Below are 18952 nucleotides of genomic sequence, written 5' to 3'. Positions count from 1 at the left end.
AACGTCAATACACTACTGCTGCCATAACAGTGCACAAGATAAATACATGACACTGTAGGCTTGAAACAAGTTCAAGCAAAATAATTTAGGAAATTCCTTCGTTTACAGCATCACAAGTTGGAAAGTTCAGCCTAATGTGAAACCAGTTTCATAACCACACTATAGCTCAAACGTTTAAACTATATCCTGTTTCAGGATGTTTAACAGAACTAAACTATTTTACCTTCTGCATAGTTCCATGTACTTTATCCCCCAGAGCCCATGTAGCTTGTCTTTATGCTATGGCATAAACAAACATTAAGCATGTGAATGTGGAAGACTATTTGACAAATATTGAAGTAAAAAAAAGTTAATGAATCCTCATTTAAAATGTTATTATTTTATTTGTTGAAATTGTGTTGTTTTTTTAAATATCTACAAATATATTTCCAGTATTTAACAATAGTGTCTGGCTTATCATGTTAAAAGAACACATTCATTTCAGATTTGTCAGACAAGACAACACATACTGTGGTCCAATATCTATACCAAAGCAATATCAGTCATTCTATACACCTTGGTGATGATAACCTCCACTTTCTCTCCTCCCAGATGACAGAGGTCAAGGATACACACAAGATGGGTGTCTTTCAGCTCCTCAGCAGTTGCTAAAATCTCCTCTGAAAAATAAAAAATTAAGAAAAACCAGCATACACAAATTAACTTCGGAATATTTAAAATTGGAAACATTGTATGCAAATCTCCAATAAAACAGGGTCTACATTCTACACTGAGTATACAAACCATTAACTCCTTAACTGACCAGGTGAAAGTTATTGTCACTTGTTAAATCCACTTCAAATCAGTGTAGATGAAGGGGAGACAAGTTTAAAGGATTTGAGCCTTGACAATTGAGACATGGATTGTGTGTGTGCCATTCAGAGGGTGAATGGGCAAGAAAAGATTTAAGTGCCTTTGAACGGGGCATGGTAGTAGCCGTCGAACTGCTGTTTGGTTTTTCATGCTCAAGTTTCCTGTGTGTATCAAGAATGGTCCACCACCTAAAGGACATCCAGCCAACTTGACACAACTGTGGGAACCATTGGAGACAACATGGACCAGCAACTCAATACTAGGAAGAAGTTCCTAATGTTTGTGTATACTCAGTGTATGTAATTAATAAATGCCTAATATTATAAATTGACAATTTACCATATCAATTGTTTGATTTGACCCTGTACCATGTAATCAATAATCAGTCTAGCCTAAAATGGACAGCGCATTTGATTTGCCATAACTGCTTTCTTAAGTGGATTCAAGTTTTAGAGTTGAAAGCCCCATTTGGAGGTCAACATTAGGAAATATGATATTGTAAGTATACATGTGAGCAGGTCAAGAACCACAAATAGCACTCTCCTTAAATAGCCTGGAGTTTTACCTTAGCTAAACACACTGCCCCATGACTTGCTCTCAGGGGTGTGTTTAACCTTCACCCTCCCCTCCTGTCCCACTCTACCTGGTGTGTTACCTGGTTCAGGGAGAGCAACATCACTCTGGCTCAGGGGGTCTGTGAGAGGGCAGATGAAGCCTGCAGACAGGCAGGACAGAAGTGTGTTGTCATGGGGGTCTTGAGTTAGACCTAAGGACCTGGGATCCCCAGATGACATCACGGGAACAAAGGCAGCATCGATGGCCATCTGCTGGTTTATACCTGCCAGAGAGAGAGAGACATGTTAGTGTGTCCCGTCGCTGCAACTCCCATACGGACTCGGGAAAGGCGAAGGTCGAGAGCCGTGCGTCCTCCGAAACACGGCCAAGCCGCATTGCTTCTTGACGCACTGCTCGCTTAACCCGGAAGCCAGCCACACCAATGTGTCAGAGGAAACGCCGTATAACTGGCAACAGCAGTCAGCTTGCAGGCACCCGGCCCGTCACAAGGAGTCGCTAGAGGGCGATGGGACAAGGAAATCCCAGCCAGCCAAACCCTCCCCTAGACGACGTTGGGCAAATTGTGCGCTGCCTCATGGGTCACGGCCGGCTGTAACACAGCCTGGGATCGAACCCAGGCTGTAGAGACGCCTCAAGCACTGCGATGCAGTGCCTTAAACCGCTGCGCCCTGAAATTATAGAAGTTAAATTAAATAAAACCACTAAGGATGTATAAAAAAAATTATAACAAAAAACCAAAAAAAATCAGGGGTGAAAGTGGATTGAATTGTTTACCGGTACAGGACCTCGCATGTGCACAAATATTTTTTATGAGTAATAGTAAAGACATGTCACCTGTTACCTTTAACAGTGGTGGGAAAAAGTACCCAATTGTCATACTTGAGTAAAGATACCTTAATAGAAAGTGACTCAAGTCACCCCGTAAAATACTTCGAGTAAAAGGTCTAAAAGTATTTGGTTTTAAATATACTTAAGATACATTTACTTTTGAATTGGATAAAATATACTTAAGTATCAAAAGTCACAGTACAAATCATTTCAAATTCCTTATTAAGTAAACCAGATGGAGCCATATTATTGCTTTTTAAATTTACGGATAACCAGAGTCACAGCTCAACACTCAGACATAATTTCGACTCTGTCAATCACCATATTCTTATCGGCAGACTCAGTAGCCTTGGTTTTTCTGATGACTGCCTTGCCTGGTTCACCAACTACTTTGCAGACAGAGTGCAGTGTGTCAAATCGGAGGGCATGCTGTCCGGTCCTCTGGCAGTCTCTATGGGGGTGCCACAGGGTTCAATTCTCGGGCCGACTCTTTTCTCTGTATATATCAATGATGTTGCTCTTGCTGCAGGCGATTCCCTGATCCACCTCTACGCAGACGACACCATTCTATATACTTCCGGCCCGTCCTTGGACACTGTGCTATCTAACCTCCAAACAAGCTTCAATGCCATACAACAGTCCTTCCGTGGCCTCCAACTGCTCTGAAACGCTAGTAAAACCAAATGCATGCTTTTCTGACTGCACCCGCACGCCCGACTAGCATCACCACCCTGGATGGTTCCGACCTTGAATATGTGGACATCTATAAGTACCTAGGTGTCTGGCTAGACTGTAAACTCTCCTTCCAGACTCATATCAAACATCTCCAATCAAAATCAAATCTAGAGTCGGCTTTCTATTCCGCAACAAAGCCTCCTTCACTCACGCCGCCAAACTTACCCTAGTAAAACTGACTATCCTACCGATCCTCGACGACGTCATCTACAAAATAGCTTCCAACACTCTGGATGCAAACTGGATGCAGTTTATCACAGCGCCATCCGTTTTGTCACTAAAGCACCTTATACCTCCCACCACTGCGACTTGTATGCTCTAGTCGGCTGGCCCTCGCTACATGTTCGTCGCCAGACCCACTGGTTCCAGGTCATCTACAAATCCATGCTAGGAAAAGCTCCACCTTATCTCAGTTCACTGGCCACGATGGCAACACCTACCCGTAGCACGCGCTCCAGCAGGTGTATCTCACTGATCATCCCTAAAGCCAACACCTCATTTGGCTGCCTTTCGTTCCAGTTCTCTGCTGCCTGTGACTGGAACGAATTGCAAAAATCGCTGAAGTTGGAGACTTATCTCCCTCACCAACTTCAAACATCTGCTATCTGAGCAGCTAACCGATCGCTGCAACTGTACATAGTCTTATCGGTAAATAGCCCACCCAATTTTACCTACCTCATCTCCATACTGTTTTTATTTATTTACTTTTCTGCTCTTTTGCACACCAATATCTCTACCTGTACATGACCATCTGATCATTTATCACTCCAGTGTTAATCTGCAAAATTGTAATTATTTGCCTACCTCCTCATGCCTTTTGCACACAATGTATATAGACTCTTTTTTTCTGTGTTATTGACTTGTTTATTGTTTACTCCTTGTGTAACTCTGTTGTCTGTTCACACTGCTATGCTTTATCTTGGCCAGGTCGCAGTTGCAAATGAGAACTTGTTCTCAACTAGCCTACCTGGTTAAATAAAGGTAAAATAAAAAAATAATAAAAAATAAACATTTACAAATGAAGCATGTGTGTTTAGTGAGTCCGCCAGATCAGAGGCAGTAGGGATGTTGTCTTTAAGTGTATGACTTGGACCCTTTCATGTCCTACTAAGCATTAACTATGTAACGAGTACTTTTGGGTGTCAGGGAAAATGCATGGAGTAAAAAGTTAATTGTTTTAGTAGTAAAGTAAAAGTTGTAAAACATAAATAGTAAAGTACAAATACAGCAAAAAAACAACTTAAGTACTTACATCACTGCCTTTTAATGGGCACAACCAGGCATGATGTCTTCATCTGATTGTCAAACAAATCACATCTGCATACATTGGTCCACTAAAATAATTCCAGCATCAAACCGTACTGTGCACCTGACATTTGATAAATGGAAAGAGATTTCTATTAAAACACCCCAAAAATGCCAACATTTGGCAATTGTCATTGGAGACACTTGCAGCCTGAATTGATTGTGTCCACTCACTGGTGTCCGCTTGCATCACATACCCGGCAAATAATCTCTGCCTTGCAAAAATGTTGTTTACCTCAAACTACACCGCATTTTGGAGTTATACCACCAGGTTAGTCCATTCACTAATTTCTCATGAGGCTGACAGGCGCCAACAATAAATTATGGTACAATAGCCTAAAGTTTTCATCTTTGATTTAATTATTGTGATAGGCTCATGTTTTACCAGTACGCCGTACCGGCACTATTTATTTTGCCGGTACTCTGTACCGGACTGGCTTACCTTCTCCCCTGAGAACAATAAAAATCACAGATTAACTCCAATCAAATGAAAAATTACAAACAAATTATTTACATGAGCTCTACATTACCTAATATTGTGATTTTATAGTATCCTTTGCAGGTTACTGGTGAGAGGGTGTCTGTGGTTTGCTCTGGAGTCCACCTAGCAGCATGTAGGTTACTTTGCTGCAGCAGAAGGGTCTTGTCGTCAAATCTGAATCTCTGAGAAAGGCTCTCTGAGTACACACCACCAGGATGTAAATATTCTAACACTTCTTGTCTCTTCTTTGGCCACAAGCTGCTTTCCCACGATGTCCTATCACAGTCTGCAACTGCTCTCATTCCAGTAGCACCTTCACTCTGTGGAATATCTTAGAAACAAAATAATATAGGCCTATCAATGTCACTAGCCTTGTAACATCCCACATGAATTATGTGAAGGCAAGTAGTTTCCATGGTTTCCAACAGCATAGTTAATCTCTGGCTAGCCCCCACACTTCACCAGCCATGCATAACCCATAGAGAGGAATACAAGTTAGGCCACATAGATAAGTGGTGAGATTATGTTAATGTGGCAAAACACTCATACCTGGTGGACCTGGTTGTTCACTGGCTCTAGTTTGGTCAGTTCTTTTTTCTAGTGAACTAACTTCCTCTGTTTCAGAATCACTCTCCTCTTCACCTAGCTCCTCTTCTGTTAAACCATGGCCAGCCTCTCTGTGAACAGACAAAGCTCTCACCATAACCTGAGCTACTGGGAGGGTCCCTGATGGGCATAGAGAAATTATTACAGTGACCTGGGATGGTTGACGATAGTTGATTCATTACCTTTTCTCTTGCATCCTGGCACGAGTAATGTAGCATCGCTTCATCACTCTAAAAGACAACAAAAAATTCTAAAACATTCAAGTAAGAAAATATGCTAATCTAATTTCCAATGCCATAGTAAAGGAGAGTTATAAATACAATTTTGAATGTCTAATAGCCTACCCTTGTTTTAGGGTAGCCATACTAAACAAGTGGACCGTGGTCCAGATTCGGACCCAGAACGGAGTCAACAGACCGCAGGTCCCGATGAGATTATAATAATTTAATCTGCAATGTCTCTCTGCTCCACTTGGATTACTCACCTCTTGGCTTGTTTTCTTTTCCGTCTGCTGGGTGAGCTCTGCACACTAGAGGGCGCTGTTTCCCTGTTTATCAGCATCTGAGTCACTTCTACAGTCCTCTGATCACTGGGTGGGTCAGATTCAGCTACAACAGACTGAACCATCGGCTGGAGAGAACCAGGCATTACATTATAAAAACTTGCCTTACCAATGACGATCCCTATAAAGTTCTGTACAGGGAACTGGTGTTTTTTTGTCTTGCAATTCATCCTGCTAATTTGTCTTGTAAAAAACCAACACATTTACTTTAGAAAAAGACTAAGTGTGTTGATCACATGAAGTCTGTTATATATCTATGAAGCCTACCTGGTCTGACAGAGTCTCCTCTGGCAATGTCACATAGTACACAGCCATGATCTGTCCTTGGATTGCCAGACGCTTGTGCTCACGATAATGCAGACTCTCCATCTCACTCTTTAAGTCATTTGCAGAAACTAGAGGAACTTGAGCTGAGAAATACAGTGCATTCAGAAAGTACCCCTTCACTTTTTTCACATTTTGTTATGTTACAACCTTGTTCTAAAAATGATTAAATAAGAACATCTCAATCTACGCACAATACCCCATAATAAAAAAACAAGTTTTAGCAAATGTATTACAAATAAAAAACAAACACCTTATTTACAGAAGTATTAAGACCCTTTGCTATGAGACTATAAATTGAGCTCAGGTGCATTGTTTCCATTGATCATCCTTGATGTTTCTACAACTTGATTGGAGTCCACCTCGGTAAATTCAATTGATTGGACATGATTTGGAAAGGTACACACCCGTCTATATAAAAAGGTCCCACAGTTGACAGTGCATGTCAGGGCAAAAACCAAGCAATGAGGTCGAAGGAATTGTCCATATATCTTCGAGACAGGATTATGTTGAGGCACAGATCTGGGGAATGGTACCAACATAAATTCTCAGCATTGAAGGTCTCCAACAACACAGTGGCCTCCATTATTAAATGGAAGAAGTTTGGAACCACCAAGACTCTTCCTCGGAGCTGGATGCCCAGCCAAACTGAGCAATCGGGGGAGAAGGACCTTGGTCAGGGAAGTAACAAAGAACTCGATGGTCACTAACAGAGCTCCAGAGTTCCTCTGGAGATGGGGGAACATTCCAGAAGGACAACCATCTCTACAGCACTCCACCAATCAGGCCTTCATGGTAGACTGGCCAAACAGAAGCCACTCCTCAGTAAAAAGGCACATGACAGCCATCTTGGAGTTTGCCAAAAAGCACCTAAAGGACTCTCAGACCATGAGAAACAAGATTCTCTGTTCTGATGAAACCAAGATTTAACTCTTTGGCCTGAATGCCAAGCATCACATCTGGAGGAAACCTGGCACCATCCTTACGGTGCATCATGCTGTGGGGATGTTTTTCAGCAGCAGGGACTTGGAGACTTGTTGAAAACCTGCACCAGATCCCTCAGAACCTCAGACTGGAGCGAAAATTCATCTTCCAACAGGACAACGACCCTAAGCACACAGCCAAGACAATGCAGGAGTGGCTTTGGGAAAAGTCGAATGTCCTTGAGTGGCCCAGCAAGAGCCCGGACCCGATCAAACATCTCTGGAGAGACCTGAAAATAGCTGTACAGCAACGCTCCTCATCCAACCTGACAGAACTTGAGAGGATCTGCAGAGAAAAATGGGAGAAACTCCCCAAAACAGACATGCCAAGCTTGTAGCGGCATGCCCAAGAAGACTCGAGGCTGCAATCGGTGCCAAAGGCGCTTCAACAAAGTACTGAGTAAAGGGTCTGTATACTTATGTAAATATATTTCAGATGTTTAATACATTTGCAAAAATATATATTTTAGAATAAGTCTAACGTAACAAAAATGTTGAAAAACTCATGAGGCTGAACACTTTCCAAATGCACTATAATTATGAAAACAATTTAAATGGTAATGTCTGCTGTAGTTAAACAAGCATACAAACAAAACAGTGGTGCATATTACAGACGGATGTAGATCTTTCCTTCTTGAAAAAGGTTAATCTCTTACCTGAGCCATCTGCCACAGACTGTGTGAAGATAATAGGGGCGTGAGGGAAGCAGTAATGGCCACCAACAGCAGTCTTCTTCAGCATGACACTGTCCTTCAGAGTCTTGGTCCATTGGATGAAGCTCTTCACCCTAGGGTCTGACACGTAGGGCTGGCCCTTGTGATACCCTGATGGAAAACTACATCTGATCAAGTATAACAACTACATACTAGATCTTAACATAAAGTTGCAGTGCGTTTCCCCATATATTCCTTTTTAAATAGAGCAGTTTTACTGTTGATCTTTTCTGTTTCACAATGTTTCGCATTTGTTTGATAAGCAGTTGTATGAAAATTGGGTACTTTTTCCACTTGAGTAAAAGATACCCCGTAAAAGAAAATGACTCAAGCAAAAGTCACCCAGTAAAATACTACTTAAGTAAAAGTCTAAAAGTATTTGGTTTTAAATATACTTAAATATCAAAAGAAAGTATAAATCATTTAAAATGTCTTATTAAGCAAACCAGACTCATATATATAAAAAAAGTTTTTACATTTACAGATAGCCATGGTCACAGTTCAACACTCAGACATAATTTATAAACTAAGCATTTGTGTTTAGTGAGTCATTAGTGATGACCAGGGATGTACTCTTTAAGTGTGTGAATTAGACAATTTTCCTGTCCTGCTAAGCATTCAAAACGTTACAAGTACTTTTGGGTGTCAAGTAGTACTTAAGTTAAAAAACTTCAGTACTTTACACCACTGTATATAAGGGACAATTCTTGTGTGTTTATTATATATTGTATTACCTTGTCTGCTATTTTATTAGTATGTTTTACTTTTATTCATCTACATGTCTCCCTCAACAGTACAGAATACAGATGAATAAAAGTAAGCATTTCACTGTACTGTCGTCACATCCACTGTATGTTGTGCGTGACAAACTTTAATTTGATCTTTGTTTCTTTGCAAATGACTGCAGCACTTACCTGTAGTGAATATCTGTGTCTCACAGCTGCTGGTGAGGTAAGGCAGTGAGTCTTGCTCTTGACACTTCCTCATCTGAGTGCAGACCAGGTATGTCACTGCATTGGGAAGACGAGAGGGTGCAGAGCAGGGAGAAAAGAAGTACAATTGGGAGAATTATGTTGCAGTTTATCTATGCAATTATTGGTATTATACTAACTGTCATATTTACTTGGGTATAGCCCATTGAATATTTCTGGCTGTGAAGAAGCAAAAATCTCCAAAATGAAAGGAATATTGGATGTTCCATCCACTGCATGGACCCAGCGGTAAGTCCAGTATTTTTCTGGGCCTGCAAAAAAAATGAATAAATTATGGGCATTTGTGTTACACTTTCACATGGAATTACCTAAGTGAGAAATAAGTGAGTAGTGCAAGTGTAATGAGCAACTCTTACCTGTGTTCCCCTTACTCTTTATTCTCTCCACCCGACTCACAAAAGTTACCAAGCCAATGACATCACATGCAGAATTGCTGGCCAAGCTGTCCAGTTCTGATCTAGAAGAAAACCATTTATAAGTAGTTCAGGCAGATGATAAAGACTGCTTAGTAATCTTGGTAATGTTACCCAGGGAAAGGCCTTTGTTTTTACATCAAATCCAATTTTGAACTGCATAATGTGGTTGTGAATTTACCTAATGGCGAACTGGTAGGAAACCTCAGGCAAGCCCCATTGAGGTGGCACACTCTTGGCTGGAACCACAGTAAGGACTGCAGTGGGATTCCGTGGATTCAGACAAATTTCTGCAAGGCAGGCAAAGTCAATTCATACTCAAACAGTTTCACAAAAAAATCAGACAATGTTCTCTCAAAATGACTACTCAGGAGTGCTGCCTGGCAACACACTGGTAATGTTGATTTACTAAGTTGTGAATGGCTTGGTTCAGTTCAGTACCTACTGAGTGAAAGCTCTTCATTCTGTGGTTATCTATGTGAGGTCGTGACCTGTTCTGATAGCTCTGCTTGAGGGTGTAGTTTTGGAGATAGAGCACAGTTCCAACATTCAGTCTCTGGTACCATTCTGGGCACAGCTCATTCCACAGGACAAGGGACATGGTGCCACTCTGGTCTGCAACCTCAAAGTAGGCCTGGAGAATAGAGAAATAAACAAAATCCTAATGAAACGTCATTCAGAATACTGACAACATTCGAAGAGACATTAATTATAGTGTCAGGGTTCAGTAGAGAAGAGACGGTGTATTGGTCAATGGTATGGCACAGATAGTTGATTATATGTTTATGCCTCACCTGGTACGGGTAATAAATCTTGAGGTCAGGTTTTCCATAATACCGAAGTCTGGATTTATGAATCACCCTCACTATCAGGGGGAGAGGTCGAAACATGCATCCGAGTGACGACTCTAGATCACACAGGAGGGTCATCTTTGACACTGTTGAAGACAAAATATCTTACCACGATTTCGATTGGAGATTGTGGTTTCTCACAAAAGTCAGCAACTTAAATTCACATCTTTACCATCCAGCACCACATCTGACGGGGGGACATCTGGAACCCATAGTCTGCCTTCAGGATCCTCGTTATTCCAAAGAGACAGGTAATGTTTGCGGCCCACCTGCAGAGGTGAATCACTTTGCAATGCCACAATGTTCCCAAAGCCATCCTTTGAAATCATGGGGAGGGAATCCAAGTCCTTAATCTTGCGCAACACATTAGACTCCTTTGAACCATGTTCAATCTTCTCAATGCAAACACAACCCTGACCCAATCTTCTCTCATTGAAAACAAAGGAGCACTGGGTGATGTTGATATCAATTCCACTACGAATAATGTTTTTGTGGATCAGATGATTTAAACTACAGTCAAGAATGCACTTGGCCTGCCAGACTCCATCAGTCACTATCATGTCATAGCTGTAGCTGTCAGGAGGATGTTGTTGTCCAACATGTTGTTGTTCTGTCAAATATCTCTGAAGTTCAATGACAGCAACAGCATCAGTTTTATCAATTTTAAGTGTACGTGTTTTTGCAGTAAAGAACTGTTCCAAAGTAGAATGTAAGAAAGAATTCTGATTATTTTCAGTCAATGGCTCGGAACAAGCCGATATGTTCTGAACTTCTTCGGGCATCATTAATGCGCAACAGGCCATGCACTGGGGGAAATGGGTTTGTTTACAACTAACTACCTTGAATGTATGCCTTGGCTAACGATGTAGTTAGCTAGCTAACTTTAGCTCTGTAAACAAAGATTGTTAACAGCCGTTTGCTGACTAGCTGACCACGCAAACAAGCGTTGACCATCAACCTAGTGCTAGCTGTATCGGTCTTGCCACATCCAATAATATAGCAAGGTTTTTCTTGCAAAAGTAGCTAACTTTAGATATTTTGCTAACTAACGCGTTAGCATGCTAATGACGTTACCGATTAACAAGAATGAACAGTCTCCGTTTTATGACTAGCTCGCTAGTTTTGTACTTACAAAAGACGATAAAATCACGATACATTTTTTGGAAACATTGTAGCTAGCTAGTTACAGCATCATAGAGAGTTCCGCTTTTGCTTCGGCGGCAGTGGATTTGAATTTTGTTAGCGGTTATTCTACACATCAACGCGGTGCTGGCACGCCCCACTGACGCACACAGTGCTTTGCATATCACGTATATTATGAAGGAGAAAATCCTCTTCAATTCATGTCCATAACGTAAATGTATCATTTATTTTGGTACACTTGTTCTCTGAGTTTACTGATGGACAAATCTGAATACTTTTTATAAATCGGCCAAAGGGTTTGTCTACAATGTGAGTTTTTTATATTGTACAATATTGATAAAAAATAAACTCTAAATGTAACAATTTCAAAGATGTTACTGAATTACAGTTCATGTAAGGAAATCAGTCAATTTAAGTAAATGAATTTGGCCCTAATCTATAGATTTCACATGATTGGGAATATATGCATCTGCTGGTCACAGGTACCTTAAAAAAACGTAGGGACCTGGATCAGAAAACCAGTCATTATCTGGTGTGATCACCACCAATTGCCTCAGGCAGCGCAATGCATCTCATATGCATAGAGTTTATCTGGCTGTTGACTGTGGAATGTTGTCCCACTCCTATTCAAGGCGATTTATGGTAGAGAAGGTGATTTATCGTAGAGAAATTAATATTAAATTATCTGGCAACAGCCCTAGAGGACATTCCTGCAGTCAGCATGCCAATTATCACATTCCTTAACTTAACATCTGTGGCATTGTGTTGTGTAACTAAACTTCACATTTTAGAGTGTCTATTTATTGTCCCACAGCACAAGGTGCACCTATGTAATGGTCATGCTGTTTAATTAGTTTATTTATATGTCACACCTGTCAAGTGGATGGATTATCTTGGCAAAGGAGAAATGCTCACCAAATGGGATGTAAACAAATTTGTGCATAACATTTGAGAGAAATAAGCTTCTTGTGCGTATGGAACATTTTACATGTTGCATTTATATTTTTTTGTTCAGTGTATATTTTGTATTTGGACACATGGGGTTACTGTTTTTGTTTTACACATTTCATGAATCATGTTATGTGAAGTAAGTCTTAAAACTGTCAGATAATAATTTTTAGTGAACAAATTGTCCGGACCAATATACAGTACCAGTCAAAAGTGTGGACACACCTACTCATTCAAGGGGTTTTCTTTCTTTTTTTACTATTTTCTACATTGTAGAGTAATAGTAAAGACATAATAGTAAAGACACAAATTATAAATAACACATATGAAATCATGTAGTAGTAAAAAATGTGTTAAACAAATCAAATTTCGATTAAGACATTAATGAGCGAGTTGGACGGATGTAGTCAATATAACTATTTGTTCAGCACTTTTGAAATGTACATCGACAAAATTCAGAACAGTATTCTTACAGTATTCTCCTTGTACACCAAGTCATAACCGTAGGATAAATTATGGGGGCATAAATGTAGACAATGAAAGCTTTTACAATATTCCATGATTACATTTCTCTAAAACAATGTATACGCAACATGTGCACCACCAAGTCAAAACAGTAGGCAAAATTAAGAGGGGGAAAAAGGATCAAATTATTAGCGTTAGGCACTACTAACAGCTTACTACACAGCATACACTTAATATTACTTTCTTAGCTACAGTATACATATCTCCCTGGCACATATCATTTATGCAGCAGCATACAATACATTTTTGGACTCATCTTGTTGTGCTGTGCTCACTTGAACAGGATGGTGGTGCGGCGGTCCTTCGTGGGCAAAATTTGTCTTCAACGTCTGGCATTCTCTAGATTTCTGGTGCTTTCAGGACAACTGGGAAAAAAACAAGGCCAAATCATGATAACGTCAGTGACCTTCAGGTCGGTGCTCTAGAAAGAAGCCCGAGATCCCGACTTGCAATTCAGAGTTGGATGACCATTCAAAATGTATTTTCTCAGTCAGAGCTTGTTTTTTTCAAGTTCCCAGTTGTCTTGAAGTTACGGAAGTCAGATTTCCTAGTTCTGAGTTTCCAGTTGTTTTGAAAGCACCAGAAATCTAGAGAATGCCAGACTTTGAAGACAAATTTTGCCCACGAAGGACCGCCGCACTACCACGGCAAGGGTCATGCTGGATTGACAGCATGGCCAATGTTGAATGTTTATCCTTTTAAGCTTGAAAAAGAAACATGTTGTATCATGTTTATGTCCAATGGCCGATGAGCAACGATACGTTTTATCTCTAATTCCTCTTCATTTTCTTCTCTTCATATGACAAGGATTAAAAAGCATTTGCCAGTAGATAGCTTGCTAGCTAACATTTTGAAAGTATGATGGTGACATGATCAATTAAGGCTGTAGATATAACGTGATTTTACATAATTTTATCTGTGGCCAATTACCTTGAGCCAAATTTGATGGGCACTTCTATTGTATGGGCACTATATGGCAGCACCCAATGGTGTTGAATTTTCAACCTCTACCCTTAGATTTGGCGGTAACGAGTGACAGAAAACTGAGCCAATCACGGTGCAACTAGAGAACATTATCCAATCACAGCGCAACTAGAGAACATTACCAACCCCTACACTCTGTATTTTCCACGGGCTGCCCCACCACCACAGACTGCCCATCCACCACAGAAAGCACTGAGCTAGACTGAAACACCTGCATTTTGGACCTGCCTTGCTCAAGAAAGCAAAAAAGAGACCACGTTTGTATGCAGCTTTATTAACTCAATGATTTTATTTGTTTTACATTGTTTGCAAACTGATGTGACAGGTATTAATGTCAAAATAACGTGAAAAACATGCATACCTGTTTTTAGCTAAATGATGGTTTGCCACTGCCCACAGGTCAGCTGTTTGTTCACCCACGGCAATTGCTAATAACCCATCCGGCTATATGTGATAAAGTGAAAATCTGAGGCCAGCACCCAACCCTAACCGTAAATACAGAAAACGCGCTATAGGATACAGTCAAAGATTTTTTGATACAGGGTGTAGGATTTTTTTGGCTGCCTGGTTTAGATACAGTGGGGCAAAAAGGTATTTAGTCAGCTACCAATTGTGCAAGTTCTCCCACTTAAAAATATGAGAGGCCTGTAATTGTCATCATAGGTGCACTTCAACTATGACAGACAAAATGAGGGAAAAAAATCCAGAAAATCACATTGTAGGATTTTTAATGAATTTATTTGCAAATTATGGTGACAAAATAACCCGCTTGCCTGCCCCGCAGATATATCAGCAGGGAATGCAGGTTGAGTCAACCCGCGCATCACTAACCCGTGCACATTCGTCCACTCAAACCATCCATCCAAACCACAACTGTGCACTATGCACTCGCAATTTGATGAATTGCAGAATAAAGTGCACCAAATTTATTATATATATATATATGTATATATATGTATGTATGTACGTATATATATATATGTATGTATGTACGTATGTATGTACATATATATATATATGGATGTATGTATGTATGTATATATATATATATATATATATATATATATATATATACATACATACATACATCCATATATATATATATATATATATATATATATATATGTATATATATATATATGTATATATATGTATATATATGTGTATATATATATATATATACATACATACATGTATATATATGTATATGTGTATTTATTTTCAAAGATAGCATGGTATCCAGATTGATGTGGAAATAATTCAATATCACTACACAAAATTAATATCTAAGCGGTTTCAGAATGTAAACTTTTTTTATTAATTTATTTTAAAACAATATTAATATGTTACAATTTTATTTTTGATGGTATATACAGAGAGAAAAACAAGCCATACAATAATATCAACTGTGCAACACCAACTTGCTGAATTGAAGAAAATAAAAAACTCAGCTCCCCAATAAGACACTTTAATAATGTGTTACAAAATACTTCTGTTTGTTTTACTTTAAAATCATGTAACATACATACATACATACATACATACATACATACATACATACATACATACATATTCAATCTATTTGACATCTTATAAAATAACTATATAATCTAAACATTTTTTGTACATTCTATAATACAATATTTTCAATTAGTTTTCTGCAATGAAATGGCTGTTATGTACAGTACCAGGTTCTTTTTTTGTTTGTGTCTTGCTTCTTCCTGGCACATTTTATACAGTATTCATTCATGGACTCTCCACCCCATATACTGAAAGGATGCGCAGTCACTTCTAAAAGGTCAGAAATGTAAAAATGAAGGTCACAAAGAATGACACTCGATGAAGAATCAGTGAACATAAAACTATAGTCAAACGGTAAAACAAAAAGTGCGTATTCTACTGCTGGGGAGACAGATTCAACAGAATCAAAGAGCGACACAGTACCATTTGATCTAGTGTAGCAATCACAATTAACAAACAAATACCAATAAACATGAACTTTTGTATAAACTGAAGCAATACACAGCAAACACACAATGGCTATCAGTATGACCTCTGTGGGAAATCATCTGTGGGACTGGGTTAATGGAACTTGAATAACTGCCTGTGGGTGCAAATAGGGGCAACTAAAGCAAATTCTTTACACAAGCTGGAGGATAAACTACAGTTAGCTAGAGAGCACACTGGACAATTTTGAGAACATGGTTTACTATTATTCTATGAGCTTGATAACTAAACATACACTACATGTTCCTTCAACCAGCTTCAAAAGGCAGTTTACTATATGATTGGGCATTGCGCACATTGAACCAAAAACTGAGTTATTTTCTGAATGATAAGGTTGAGTGGAGGCCAACCTGGGGACATATTTTGCTGACTATCAACAAACAGGATTTAAAAAGGATTGGGTATGTTAACAGGACCATTTCTAAACAAATCTGCATCTATGTCTTGAATAGAGTCACTGTTGTGTCTTTAGAGTAATAACAAACAGTAAAACTATGTTGAAACAATGTGTTCCTCATATCGCTTAAACAATGTTTATGTTGGGCTGACCCCAGCAAGAGGCCAACAAGTTTTTACTGAATCTAATATGGCCCCCTTTCCTGATGCCAGCATCACTCTGAGAAAAGTTGACCGGAGTCTTTAGTGTAGATTAAGCCATTCTAACAAAGTCTTCAGCAGATACAAGCTGTACCTCAGTAAAGATACTGCTGATATTCATGGTTGAAGGAATGTTAAAGATATATCCATTTAATTCACATAGTACATTAGTTTATAGTATACAACTAAATCTCTTTTTTTTCCTTTTTTTTACACGAGTACATACTTGCCGAGAAGCATAATTTCAACAGCATAAATCATTTCTTCTAAATTAAAACGACACATACTATAAGAATTCTAGAACTTTGTTTGATCTCTTCAACCAAGATGAACAGCACCAGTCTTCGTGAGAGTGACTGTAACCGATGAAGTGATAGCGACTCAAATGTCCACAGCAGAGATTGGTAGGATTGTCATAAACATTGTACAATTTAAGATTCTTATCACTCCACAATGCATTTCAACCTTCACTTCATGTGAAATGGCACATTTAGTTTAGATTAGAATTCCAATATGTTGTTCCATTTTGTTATGGCTAGTGAGTGTAAAGGGAAATTGAGGCATACATTTCCCTCTTTGTTTGACAGGATATAAGTGTTTCACAGTAGGACTTTCCCATTCAAATATTACAATATCTAATGGGGGAAGGGCAACTCAAGTCAGATACCTACTATTGTAGTTATTTGGGGGAAACATATGGAACTTGAAGAAAAAAAAGTAAATAGGAAATACGTAGTATTATTTTAAGTGGTCAGTTTGATTGTCATTTACATTAGCAGACCATTTGTCTCTGGTTAGTATTTTCTTCATACACAGTATTCCTAAAATCACCAGTGTATGGACATAATTACTCATTCATGGATAAATACACTTATAGTCTATATAGTCCAAAAATCAACAACATTCTGCTGAATTGCAAAGATGACCAAATATAGACAATTAAACTGTAACCAACAAATTATGAAAAGTACAAATTGTTAATGTAATACTGAGAATATTTGTTTCCACAAATAACCTGAGAAAAGAATTACGTTATGAAAGTATACATAATCAATGTAAGACAACTACAATATATTAGTGATGTCTTCCTAATCATTGCAGCATCTGTTACACTTGATACAAAACAATGAGTTCTTAGGTGATTTGGGCAACAAACTACTGTTACTGTGCTGTTAGTAGCTGTTAATGCATTAAGACCTTATTGACGTATCTTTCAATGCCTGATTAAAAACGCACCCAGTAGAACAGCTTAAATTTGTTTAGAAATGTATGATAAACAAACAAACATGCTATGGTAGTCTACTAATAAGGTTTGCTCTTTCCATTAAGGTGTGGATAAAGAATATGAACCTTGATTTTTATGAATTATTGAATACAAATGTTGCCATAACTAAATTGGTACTATTGTTCGCTTTTAGAAAAAATCATGTCTAAATATTTGATTCTATAATGAAAAGAATAGTAATTGTATGAGGACATTTGTTGCTGTGTCAGTCATGCAAAATATGTTTTCCCCAAACATGGACTAATAGTGTTGAGTGGTGAATATACTTCAGTGTTTAATAATGATATCAACTATGTCTGGGAGTGGCTGATTGAATGTTTGATGAAAAGACGACACGTCCAACATCAAAATTGACCCCTTCCTTTATGTTTCCTTGAAACTACTGTTTCGTAAATAGTCTTCCTATGTCAAAACAAATATATGTATGCACAGCAAAACCATAACCTACAGACAAGTGTTTTTCATGTGAAATGAAGATGCAACTTTGAAGGAGTAAATGCTCACTGCATGTGTTTACTCTCTGGAAACAACAGGACAGATGGTATGACCACAGTGCAGTCAGTGCACAACAAGGCTCACCCAACAACCTCTCTTTTTGTTGAAAACACATCTGCATGAAAACACACAGCAGCACGGTTTTCCTGTTGATTACTTTGATAGTTTTTTTCCATCGAGCAGTGTCATGATGAAATATGACGAGTAAGCATGGCCTCCAGTAGCACAGTGGAGTGGGACAGAGATGTTGCTGCAGTGAATATTAGCATTTTCACATTTTGTTTTTGCTGTGTAAAAAAGCCACAATGGCTTCTTAAACAGTGAAGAACACAGCACAGCATGGGACCAAATATGCCTCTCTGTGTCTTCTATGCATCCCATAGAATTCTGCCAGCAAACCTGTAACAATAAGTTTCAGAAGATATCTCACCACTGTTTGTGTCTTCGGTGCTACTGAGTGAGCATATTTCGGAAGTCTGAAAGGCTGCCAGGCTGGTTTTGGGAATGGGGGTGTTGCCGCTGTTGCTGCTGTTGTTGCTGCTGTTGTTGCAATTGTTGTTGCGGTTGTTGTTGCGGTTGTTGTTGTTGCTGCGGTTGTTGTTGAATATAACTGACAGTACTTTGCTGTGGGACATTAGTAGTGTGGAAAAAAGCCTGAGTGGTTCCACTGTGTAAGAGTCCTTGGGGCTGCATCTATCAACAGAAAGGCATCAGGGCATAAGTGAGGCGATACTAGTTCTACAGAGT

At 39.0% G+C, this 18952-nt stretch overlaps 2 protein-coding genes across 4 annotated transcripts in view; both read right to left on the bottom strand.

Annotated features, from left to right (window-relative positions):
* Positions 1-363: 363 nt before the first annotated feature.
* LOC135550507 (RPA-related protein RADX-like) lies at positions 364-11516 on the bottom strand. The gene is made up of 15 exons (XM_064981404.1): positions 10394-11516; positions 10165-10307; positions 9812-10004; positions 9552-9660; positions 9314-9414; positions 9089-9208; positions 8880-8975; positions 7909-8076; positions 6213-6355; positions 5868-6013; positions 5566-5613; positions 5327-5454; positions 4827-5108; positions 1508-1690; positions 364-659 (listed from the first exon to the last, which is right to left on the bottom strand). Exons 1-15 carry the CDS (start codon positions 11022-11024, stop codon positions 523-525), a joined length of 2628 nt encoding a protein of 875 aa, XP_064837476.1. The 5' UTR covers positions 11025-11516; the 3' UTR covers positions 364-522.
* A 3850-nt stretch (positions 11517-15366) lies between these two features.
* LOC135550506 (neuronal PAS domain-containing protein 2-like) overlaps positions 15367-18952 on the bottom strand; it is a 74754-nt gene continuing 71168 nt past the window's right edge. For all 3 annotated transcript variants that reach the window (XM_064981401.1, XM_064981402.1, XM_064981403.1), the window contains exon 21: positions 15367-18898. In XM_064981401.1, the coding sequence (XP_064837473.1) occupies positions 18656-18898 (243 nt within the window). In that variant the 3' untranslated portion in view covers positions 15367-18655. The remainder of the gene's footprint in view (positions 18899-18952) is intronic.

Source organism: Oncorhynchus masou, chromosome 12 (assembly GCF_036934945.1).
Source record: "Oncorhynchus masou masou isolate Uvic2021 chromosome 12, UVic_Omas_1.1, whole genome shotgun sequence".
Taxonomy (NCBI): Eukaryota; Metazoa; Chordata; class Actinopteri; order Salmoniformes; family Salmonidae; genus Oncorhynchus; species Oncorhynchus masou.
The sequence above is the reverse complement of the archived record's forward strand: the minus strand, read 5'-3'. Positions and strand labels throughout refer to the sequence as shown.

Bases quoted from the DNA above. Each gene is read 5' to 3' on its own strand.
- LOC135550507 (XM_064981404.1), bottom strand. From the start codon at position 11,024: ATGGCCTGTTGCGCATTAATGATGCCCGAAGAAGTTCAGAACATATCG. The intron at 9,415-9,551 runs GTAAATTCACAA...GTTTTCTTCTAG, and splicing joins TCCTACCAGTTCGCCATTAG to ATCAGAACTGGACAGCTTGG. The intron at 6,014-6,212 runs GTAGGCTTCATA...GGTTCTCTCCAG, and splicing joins AGGAGACTCTGTCAGACCAG to CCGATGGTTCAGTCTGTTGT.